The sequence below is a fragment of the Taudactylus pleione genome, unplaced genomic scaffold, assembly GCF_031769625.1.
Source record: "Taudactylus pleione unplaced genomic scaffold, aTauple2 ptg000086l, whole genome shotgun sequence".
Classification (NCBI taxonomy): domain Eukaryota; kingdom Metazoa; phylum Chordata; class Amphibia; order Anura; family Myobatrachidae; genus Taudactylus; species Taudactylus pleione.
The window spans coordinates 19,640,797-19,652,607 of record NW_028284488.1 but is presented as its reverse complement, the minus strand read 5'-3'; the positions used below and the strand labels follow the sequence as shown (position 1 = coordinate 19,652,607).

The following is an 11,811-nucleotide window of genomic DNA, read 5'->3' as shown; positions in this document are numbered from 1 at the left end:
TGTAGAAAGCCCCCCAGTAATGCCCCCTGTAGTGAGCTCCCTGTAGCAGTGCCCAGAACGGCCCGAGGGACAATGGAGCCAGGTGCCCCCTTAAGGGCTGGAGCCCGGCGGCAAAAGACTCCATTTTCCGCCACTGCATTGAATTAGAGTTCTGTGGTAGTTTAAAAACACAAGGGAGGAAAAGTGATGATTGTGTGTCCATCTGGTAGTCCACACTCTGTGGGGGGAGCACTTGGTGCTCCCCTTCCCTTGTTCCAAATGCTGTTCCAAATTGTTTCACAGCTCTTCAGAACCAAATGGCCGCTGTGTGATTTGTGACAATGAGCTCTGTTCACGTTAAGGAGCATGCATGCTAGATGGTGGAACTTGCCTGGCTTGGCATAATTATTGATCTACTTTACAGGTCAGTGTTTCATGGCGTTCAACTTGACTTCATTTTCCTCTACGTTTAAACCCAAGCTAGCCCTCCCAGAGATTTCATTTTCCCTCCCAAGATCCTCAACTAGACCTGGTCACACAGGCTGTTGTTTAGGAACCCCCCTGGGTTCACTCATTTGAGAAGGATATGGAGATACTTCTTAACTAGAGAGCATGTTTAAGGCCACATTAGATAGAGGATCCTGCCAACGCTAAATCTCTGCATGGGTGCACTAACAGGTTTAGCCCAATTATGGTCTCCGCTCTGGTGGAGGAGGTTGAGGTTTCAATGGATGGTGATATGGAGGACCTTACTGGCTTGGGAGCTGTTTCTTCCAGCAAACAAATGTGTGGAGGATATAGTGTTTCCTGTCTGCCAGGTCCTTGCATTTGAGGACAATGGCATTTGAGTTTCTCATGGTTTCTGTATTGAAAAGGACAGCAACATTTGTGGTCCACTTGCTGTCTATTTCCCACTTGACCAGGAGCCAAATAGGTGGTACCAGTTATCTAGGAATTTTTACTTCTAATTAACCATTTTCAGAAGACTCCTTTTATTGATGGGAGAATCCACCTCGAGCGCCTGTCCCCATTGTTAGGCTTTCGAAAGCCACCACAATCCCTTGTGTGAATGTGGCATCCCTAAAGGACAGTTAGTATCAGAAGTGTATAGAAATTGTGAATTTGATATTTGTTACAGTGGGTACTTCTGTTCTCTGTGTTTCCTTGGGCTTACAAGGCGACAGAAACTTAAGCTGCATACACACGTAAAGACTTTCTGTCCAACCATCCAACTAGTTGATTGGTTGGAATGAAAATCTGGTAATGTATGAAACAAATGACAATCAGCAATTTGCTCCCAAATGCCGGAAAATGGACAAAAACTGTTTTTTGAACAAATTGTTTAGATCAAACATTGAAAAAACTTGTCTGACGACCATTTTCATCTGTTTTCTGGCATTTAGGAGCAAATTGCTGATCATCAGTTGTTCCCTTAAGTTACCAGATTTTCATTCCAACCAATCAACTAGTTGGCTGGTTGGACATATAAACTTTACGTGTGTATGCAGCTTTAGGCAGAACTGTTGCATGTGGAGTTTCATGCCAGATCTTTGAGATCTGCCTTGCGGACATTGGTGAACCACAACAAGGATGCTCAGGCTTAAATGGAGAATGTGATCATTGACACAGCGCTTGGCATGTCAAGGATTTCTGCTTTAGCAATTGCAGTCAGATACACTCTTTCAGCTCAATGCTGGGTGGCTGACTCCGAATCCAGTGGCAATGAGCTTTTCCTCCTTGATCTATTTTTTATCCTCCGTTCATATTTTTATAAATTTCTACAATTTTAATGCGTTTGTAGTGATAGATTTCAAAGGCATACAGTTTTGCTTTCAGCTTTGTCTGAGCGTACCCTCACCTAGGGGCAGCTTTGGAACATCCCCAAGTCTGGCAGAGTCTTCTCATTCATTCTCTGTGGGACAACTTTTGGCACTTATAGTTAAATCCATTTCTCTGAATCTATATGGAGGACACTGTTCCCACCATTTCTGGCTTTCACTGTATTCTTTGTTGTGTGGTGTTAGGGTTGTATGTACTCTTTTAGCTCTCTCATGGACTTGTTAAGTTTAAACTGAAATCCAATTGTCCCACAGGGCATGATGGGATGCACAAGGGGATGAATCAAGTTTACAAACAAGTTTTTAGATTATTGCACCTGTTCCTCAGAGTCCTCTACTTTCCAAAGGTTGGCAGTGTCCCTAGATGGTTTCAGAGAAATGGATTTAACGTGAATACCATAAATCCTCTTATTGTAATGGGTTGTAAAATACTCACAAGGGTAGATTTACTAAAGCTTCTGAAATTGAAAAGTGTATGTGTTGCCCATAGCAATCAATCAGATTGTAGCTATCATTTCTCTACTGCATCCTAGAAAATGATAGACCGGTTCTGGTTGCTATGGGCAACACCACTTCTTGTCTGTTTTAGAAACTCTAGTAAATCTACCCCACAGTCTTTTGAAAAGTAGTCCTTTTTGGTAGAGAACTGGCTCAATTTTTTATGAAACAAGTTGACAGATGGTGATGTAAATTTCAGCACGGATGACAAGTGATCTGTCAGTCTTCACCATTCAACCATTTTGTTAACTTTCATTAGTGAGATTAAGAGCTTGTATTGTAACAGGAGTCACAGAACCCTTGCATTATAGGTTTTGGATCTCAGTATTATTTTATATGGTGGTATGGAGGGGGTAAATTCTTAAAAATCTTATGCAATTGTCATTCAACGTTTCCAAGTGTATTGTTAAATTAAATTTTGTCCTCCCCCTGGGAGCCCTGTATGACCAATACTGTTTCATTGAAATGCGCAGCCGTGACAGGCAATGGCGCAAGGGAATTAGAATAGTGGCGCAGGCTGCATGTTTGGCATGGCTTCTCTAGATGGCTTATAATTGTTATAGTCATAGGGGAATATGTATCAAAGCTTGATGTGAGATATATATCCCCAACCAATCAGCTTCTAACTTACATTTTGCAGGCTGTGTTTAAGAAATGATAGTTTGGAGCTGATTTGTTGGTGATATATATTTCACAATTTTATCTCACATCAAGCTTTGATACATATGTCTCATAGTGTGGTCATTTCTATTTGAAGATTTGTGGATAATACAAGATGTAGTTTTTATGTAGATCATGTTGGATTTAGGTTTAGAGGTCACCTATTATAATGCCCAGTAAAATATGAATCTCACTCTCAAGATCTTTGCTTGCATATTAAGAACTTGTACATTTTTAATTAAGTGCCATCTATTTGATATATTTCAGATGGTCTGTCTATATTTTACACTACAAACTGTATATGCTTTATTTTTAGCGCTATTTCTGGTGGAAAAAAAATCTAGATGTATGGACAAAAGACCATCCATTTCCCATAGATATAGACTATATGATAAGTGACACACTGGAGCTTCTAAGACCAAAGATGAAACTCTGCAACTCATTAAATGAAGCTGTCCGGCAAGTTCAGGATCTGGAGCGAGAGTTTCTGGTTAAACTAGGTGAGTGGTTTTGAAATCATTTGTCAACATTGAAATTATATATTGTGATTATTTAGTGAATGTTAATATATTTGTATGAATTTATCTACATAAAATTCGTATACATATTTTGTATTATGATAAATGGGGAGTATTAAATTGTTATTGTTCCCCATGGATGGAAAATACCATGCATATGCAGTAGTGAAACTTTGCCATCCATTGACCAGATCTACTATATAATGCTGCAAGGTATGTGTCTAGCAGCTGTGGGGAGGCCTATCCCCATCACAGCTTTCTCTGGCTATCAGGATGCAATCAGGAAACCGGCTGACGTGATCCCGACAGCCAGCTTCCCGACTGCTTTATCCCGCCGTGGGTTAAATGACAGGCGTCTATATCTAGACGCCTGTCATTTTCCCGACACCGGGAGACAGGTGCCCGGCATCCCTATTCAAGGGTTGCAGGGCGCCGCGAGTGGACAGCCGCAGGGGAGTGTTATTTTTAGCGCACCTGGGCAGGACTTAGGGTTAGGCACCCCCCAGGGAGGGTTAGGCCAGGGGGAAGGAGGGTTAAGGTTAGGCACCTCCCCGGGGGACTTAGGTTTAGGCAGCGGGGAAGGGGGGGGTTAGGGTTAGGCACTTACAGGGGGGATTAGGGTTAGGCACCCCTATGGAGAGTTAGGGGGGGGTTAGGTTAGTTATTACTTACCTCAGGACAATCAGGATTTCCAGCGCTGTCGGGCTGCCGCTGCCGGGATCTGTTCATCTGTCGGGCTGCCGCTGCCGATTCCCTGGCTGTCTGCTAGTCACTACCACAACCTCACTTCTACACCAGACTGAGCTGTCAGTGCCTTCAGCAGCACCCCCCCCATTCCCTCACACACGCTAGATGTGTGTATGTATGTGCATTCTTATATAGATCGATGTGTGTATGGCAAAGATACCAAAATGCAGTGTTTTATACTCCAGTAATGAAGTGTGCTAGATTAACTTTGAACAACGCTTCTTTCCAAAATGCAAATAACCACTTGTAAGTCTGCAAGAGTGTCATTAGCTGTATCATGCTCCTTCAATGACTTATCAAAGATTTGATAATGCTTATGGCAAGTCTAATTTTCACCTGCACCAGCACGATTACCATACTCCAATTGTATTTCCCCTTTCATAAATTATCCTTCTGTACATGGAATTCGTGCAACCATGCTAACTATAGACTAAATTTACACAAGAATGAAGATGACTACTGTATCGATGCACACGTTAGGCAGTAACAGAGTGGTTATCTGTGAGAAATAAATGAGACGTTACAAAAGTGATACATTGATATTCAGTCTGTTACCTATGACAGAAACTGTATCAATAACATAACTAGCAGCTAGTACTTCCCGGCCTATGGGACTGTGTATTTCACTGATCATTAAAGTGCGTGAAGTACTGGAATATGGTTTAAAACTGTCAATTAATGTCATATTACAATTTTAGTACAACAGATAAAATTAATGTCCTGTTGTAATGCTATTTTTACTAATGAGAAATGGAGATCAATCAGCTCTTGTTCTGAAAATTAAACAATTGAAAGTAAAATTGCAGTTTACTGACCTCCAACCATTTAGAGTCCATATAAATTAAAATTGGAGGACTTCTAATTTCCTATGTGGAAAATATCCCCCACTCACCATGTCGGATGTCTCCAGGGTCCCTTCTTTACATGTAGTGACTGGGGACTTTGTATCTTTTAAGACACTGTAGGATAGGTGGTGTGATGGGGAGCGGCAAGGGATGTGGCTCTAACTTTCCAGCAAACATGACCGCTGTTATGTAGGTTTTAAGTGATGCTTTCCTTAGTTACAATATGTCGTATTTGGGTTTTTAGGGCAGCGAAGAATGGGAGAAGACTGTTCTTCCAATTGCTATATGCAAGGCTTTTTAGCATTGACTAAAATGCGGGATGCCAATTTGATAATTTGCTGAGGACAGTGGAAGTGGTAGCATAAAAGAAAAATCAATGGATTTTTGGTATTTGGGTCTCAAGTAAGCTATTCAAGAGGTTATGGACTGCTGTCCAGTAAGGGGAAAGTATAGGGCAACTCTACCAGCTGTGAACTAAGGGACTCTATTGGCCTCAGTTTCTCCAACAGATGGGAGAGACAGAAGGGAACATTTGGGAAAGCCTTATTGGGGTATAGTACCAGCAGTAGTATAGTTTATAAGATGTGAGGAAGTTTTATTTTTATTTCTATGGCTAATCTCAGGTTTTCCCAAGATTCTATTCCTAAGCAGTTTCCTGATAGTTTTGCTCAGAGAGGGCAGTGTCAGGGAGAATACCATAGACTGGAGATATAATGCCTTTGAACATAGGACAATATTTACAGATATTTTACATATTTACAGAAGCGTTCAAAAGAAGTGAGGTCGTAAAGAAGTGGGATCTGAGGCACGGAGCTTAAAAAGTGTTATATTTTAAAGTATTCAAACGAGTTGAGAATGTGGACTTTAGTTAGAGGTCTGGGAGGGTAAACAGAAATCAATAATGAATTAAAGAGACTCTTCAATCCAGGGCCTCTCATGACCAGTGGGTTATCCCGGTGGGAAATCAGGATTATTTGCTAACATTTAATGGTCACCTCTGGGATAGTCCTTATTGGAGGTGTGGCGGGATGTGCCGCCGTGAATTGTGTGTTCGCTGCCCTGCCGCAGCTGCTTAATGCTGCAATTTACAGGGTCAGCAATGATCTATTCACTGCAAATTGCGTCACTGAGCACCCTGACCACCTACTTAATTGGGGCAGTGGGCCTGGTCCAGGAAACTGGTCTATGATCATGGGAGAGCACCTCAAAAATTCAGGAGTTTTCCGGATATTCTGGGAGAGTAGACAAGTATGACTTTATTGGCAAGTAATGTAATTTTTTTTCTGAATGTATTTTGACAGTTTGGTTGCAAAAAGCTTTTTTTAATTGTCTCTGGACATTGTAACATTTAATACTACTGACTATTAATGTTTAAAATAAAAATCTTTAAATCCTTATTCTCTCGGTCTATCTGCAAGGTCTTATGAATGACAAAGACTCAAAACATTCTATTGCTGAGGGTGAAACTCTGGAGGATGAGGATGATGAAGAGGAGGAAGAAGCTGGAGCAGAAACAGAGGAGCAGTCTGGAAATGAAAGTGAAATGAATGAACCAGAAGATGAGGTCAGTATATTTTATAATTTGTTCCCCAGACTTAGGGTCTGATTCAGAGCCGTTAGCTAGATGCGGTCGCTCGCTCCCAGCGTATTCAAATCCAGCTCACGCACAGCAAGGCAGGCGATCGCACAGCAAGGCATTAGCACGCCCACTATGTCTTGGCGAGCGATCACTTTGTGTATGCAGACGCCCACCAGCCATTTATAAGACACCCACTTGCGCACGTCATCTCCTGGAAGAGCATGAAAACATTGGTACATCGAGCACCATCGGATGTGCTCGCAGCGCTTGAGGTTGACTATACCTGGCCAGAAGCACTGCGATCACTTCAGTGAAATACAACCAGGCGACGTGTACAATGACGCTGCCTGTTAATTATGCACGCCTATGAAACGACGTTGAAACACACAGGCACACCTGCGTTCGCACCTCCACTCCCCAGTTTCTAGTGGCCTGCCCCTGTTACCACCCACAAACGGCCTCTTCTGTCACTCATTCAACTGGGCTGTCTATGCTGAGCGAGCGAGCGCTTCCCGATCTGTCGCAGTGGTTTGCGCACGCGCATTGTGATGCATACTCATGCGCAGAATGCAGATATAGGCCAGCTATGAGCGACAGCATCCTAGCGAGCAGGACTGAATCAGGTCCTTAGTCCTTTTTAAAAAAATATATATATTTAAATAGTTTCTGTAATCCATTAACAGATTGTTCTAAACTTAGAGGCCCAGTACATATTGTCTGCTATTAATAGCATTGATATCAGTATCTTAATCACTAGGTTGATATTAGTTTTGCTGTGATTAGAAAAGGATATGCTGTAAAAAAAAAAAACATAAAGTGGCCAAGAGGGTTATTGAATAAGGGCTATTAATCTAAAATACTTGTAGTCTTTGGAATCAAGCATATCTTTTTAAATAATGTAAATAAAGCAGAACTGTACATAATGGGGCTGAGTTGGGAGAAAAGCAAAAAAGAGTAACTGCACCTTGGCAAAACCATGCTGCACTGCAGGTGGGGCAGATGTAACGTGCAGAGACTAATGGTGCGTACACACGTAGCGATTTAAATGAACAATTTGAATTAATTTGTTACCGTTATCGTTCAAATTGGTCATTTAAATAGTCCCTACCAACTTGCCATCGACCAGCGGTGCGCAGCCACATATGGACGCTAACTATATGGACCATCGGCCGTGCATGCCAGTCAACTTGCTCGATATCGAACAGGTTACTATAGTTACCCGCGATCGTTGATGCGCGGGTTGCTATAGTCATCGTTGAGTAGGTGGTGTGCTGGATTATCGATTATCCAGCACACCAGGGAGGGTGCATGACGATCAGCCAGCGATATCATATCGCTGGCTGATCGCTATGTGTGTACGCACCATTAGATATGAGAGGGGCGTGTCCTAACTCACATCTAAATTGCAGTGTAAAGATAAAGGTTCCCAGTATTTGTGGGCTACATGCAAAAACAGCCAACATTTACCCTGCATGCAGAAAAATACATTAATTTGCACCCCTTGCATTACAACATGGATTGTTCCAAATCCAAAGTTGTGTTTTTTTTTTTTTCGTTTTCGTTTTTTTTTGCATTGCTCCCAACTCAGAATCAGCCCCTATATGTTTAATGCTCTCTTCTGGCCATGTTAAATGTGTTTTGAGAGCTTTCTATATTTATACCAGACCCATATTTGTTGAAGTGATGTCTCAGCAACAGAGTTGTTCCAATAGGACCAAAAGGGTATTCATACATGTCCATGCTTGACCATAATGTGTGACATAAATAAGCAACAAGCAGCTATGGTGTCATTAGTGGAGCCTCTGGCCCTTCTCAGCATTGGGACTAGTGGGGAGATGGAGTAGATAATTTTCGTTTTGTATTGAGCAAGGTCCTTTTGTGTTATTCATAAAAACCTATAGTCAGTGCCAAGTTTGAGTTTGGGAGTTTTCTGTCCTCCAAAGATGAAAACATTCTTTGTCATGTACATACTGACTGTAGTTCTTCTAGTTATACAATAGCAAGTATGGGACTTTTCTAGCCTCACCCTTTAAAATAACTCTGAATGTTGTATTTCAACTTTCTGGAATAGTGTTTTTATAAGTTGTCCTTAGAAACTGGAACCACAATAATATTGAGGGTTCTCTTTAGGGCTTTACATAAGATTTAAAAACAAAAATGCATACCAAACTGTGACTAAGCAAATAAAAGTATGACTGAATTGACATTTAGTTTATTTATAAATCTTCAACAATACTTATTGACCACAAAAAGTGTGTTTTTTCCACCCTCTCCTCAAGTACCTTGTGTAGCATTAGTCCATGATCACCTCATTTAGTAATAACATACTGTGTATTCAAAAATACTTTAACTATGAAGGTAGTCCTTACAATCAATTCTAGTGTTTTTGCAATATTACAAACTGTTCATATAATCCTATATTTTAGGATGCTTCTGAAAATGAAGACGATGAAAGAGAGGAGGAAGAGGAGGAGAATACAGATTACATGACTGACTCAAACAAGGAAAATGAGACCGATGAAGAAAATACTGTATGTAACATATCTTCTGTCTCCTGCTGCATCTGTTTCTTTATGTTTCTGTAATGTGTTAAGAGAACATAAATATGTAGGACTCCTTTCTGAGGATGACTCTAAAGTAAGTCACTTTGCTGTACTGCTTGAGTGTAGTGCATCCCACCAACTTCAAATGCCACCCAAGGCAACCCTACCCATAGGGAGGATCACTGTAGGAGCCCTCCCGGACATTATTCCTGCTCCTACACATGTGCCCCATGAAGTGGTACTCTGACGGTCTGCTTTTTTTGTTTGTTTCTCACACTTCAAGCTCCCATGTTTTCTATTACTAATAACTAACTGCAAAGCTTTTCGTGACAATTGTACATGTTGGGAGTTGTGCATCACCATGTATGTTTTGTTATTTATCCCACACCATATGTACTATGTAGTTTGTTTTGTGACACACAACTTTCCAGCTTCCTCACTTTTCTAGTCTCTCTTTTGACTTTTTTGTTTGCTGTGTTAAGCTACAATATCAGGAAGGTGTGTTAGACTGACTAGGCTCTGCCCACCTTATAGTATGCACTCTTCATTTCCACCTTGTCCGTGTGTACCCTATTTATTAGCCAATCAGATCATTGGAATGGTCACTGCAGCAGATGAGCAAGCGGATATTGTGGGAAGTAGTGACCAAATTATTTGTTTATGTTGATTATGTTATTGGGGGCAGTGCTTCATGTGACCATTTACAGTGTTCATGATGGGAGTAAGGGTATTGAGGCAAATTATTTAATGTAAGTAGCAGCTTCCCTTAACACCATAGAGTACTACAGTGATTCAGGAATGCTGTATTTGTAACTGTATAAAGTTAACAAAGTGCTGCTGCATTAATAGAAGTTCATACATACTATATGTTTGCTCTACTGAATTGATTGGTTTAGGGTAGGCCTGAGGTAACCTTGCCTGCTCCCTTGTGGCATAGCTGCCTGTCTGTGTCTCTTTTGTTTCTGTCTCTCAGCTTATGGCTATACACTTTCTCTCATTCTGCCCTAATACAGGTGTTAGGGTAGTTCATACCTGACCTAATATATATAATTCAATATTTCCGAGGTCTGTCATATACTGTTGTGTACTGCACTGTACCATATTTTGGTAACAGGTTCCTGCAGTTTATCTTAGCATAAGACATGACCAGTATATTGCTCCCTTAGTATTTATACATACTCGTGGTTGCACCCAGTGCTATATTGTGCTTCATTTACCCTGCAGACATGTCTGACAAGGTTAATGAACACATTGCTATACTTATGTCGCAATCTTGCAGATTATGTACTACAGTATTCAGTGAGGAGGATGTGGTTCGCGATGGGTTATATATGAGGTATTATAACCCGCCATGTGCCTCGAACTCTCCGACATCAGTACAGGAGCCCCCTTGGGCTTTTTTTATCAGATGCTGGCCTCCATTGTGGACTGCCTGGCGGTCCCGACTGCTATTCCTCCTATTGGGGTTCCACAGCAGCACGTCCCTCCCTCACAGGGACTACCACTGATTATGCAGATCTCTCCTATACCACAGCAGGCGTTCACTCCAACAGTGGGATTACTACAGGGTGGACCTCTACCATGTGTGGATATTTCCTCTACCTCCGTACAGAGTCTGGCTACGACCTCTACGGCCATCCAGACCATGTTGCAGAGTGAGAAACCTACGACCAGCTAAGCGTCCTGTGTTGTCATCTCAATGCACACAACTGTCAGAATTTGAGATGTCATCTGATGACTGAGAGGTGGCTGATGCCTCTAACCCCGACTCCCCTCGGCAAGAGGCGGAGCTTAAGTCATAGATTAATATTCCAGTTTTGCCTCTTGCGGTCAGATCCACATTGGTTATAGAGGATGATGAACCAGCCCCTAAATACATACACCCTCTGTTTAAACAGATAAAGGTGTATTCGGCAGTATTCCCTCTGTCAGATCAGCTGGTGGATCACATAGCTGAGGCCTGGCAAGAGGTATTATCAACCTCAGAAACGTTTAACTTTGTTACCCATTTCCTGAGGCTCATTGTAAGAAGTGGGAATCGCCCCCCTGCAGTGGATTCACACGTTACACGGTTAATTCAAAGTGCAACGTTACCTATGCCTTCCATTTCTTCCTTAAAGGATCCTATGGATAGGAAGGTGAAAACTTTCCTACAGTCTATATACTCTTTCAGGAGCTGTTGCATGGCCGTTCATGGCTATCTCCTGGGTAGCTAAGATTATAGAGGGTTGGGCTGATACACTTGAGGACTCCTTGGAAGTTCCAGACAATCAGGTGTCACTGGTCGGCCATATTAGGGATGTGGCTACATATATCGGTGAGGCCGCTCTGGATGCTAGTCTACTGACATCTAGGGTCTCTGCTGCGGCCGTGTCTGCTCGCCGTTCCCTGTGGCTACGCTATTGGAGCGCAGATGCCGATTCTAAGAAAGACCTGGAGGCCTTACCCTATAACAGGGAGATTTTGTTTGGTCCAGACTAGGACAAGATTGTTGACACATTGGCCAAATCCAAATCTGCATTTCTGCTCCTGCAAAGTCTTGAAGCTCCTCCTTTCGGTCCTTTCGTACCAAAGGAAAATCTAAAGGGCAGTCCTTCCCTAGGC

General features: G+C 42.0%; 1 protein-coding gene across 3 annotated transcripts in view; it reads left to right on the top strand.

The window, feature by feature from the left end:
• The window catches only part of UPF2 (UPF2 regulator of nonsense mediated mRNA decay), a 124,746-nt gene that overhangs the window by 82,370 nt on the left and 30,565 nt on the right, over positions 1-11,811 (top strand). For all 3 annotated transcript variants that reach the window (XM_088468764.1, XM_088468762.1, XM_088468763.1), the window contains 3 exons: positions 3,292-3,475; positions 6,504-6,649; positions 9,091-9,195. In XM_088468764.1, the coding sequence (XP_088324890.1) occupies positions 3,292-3,475; positions 6,504-6,649; positions 9,091-9,195 (435 nt within the window). The remainder of the gene's footprint in view (positions 1-3,291; positions 3,476-6,503; positions 6,650-9,090; positions 9,196-11,811) is intronic.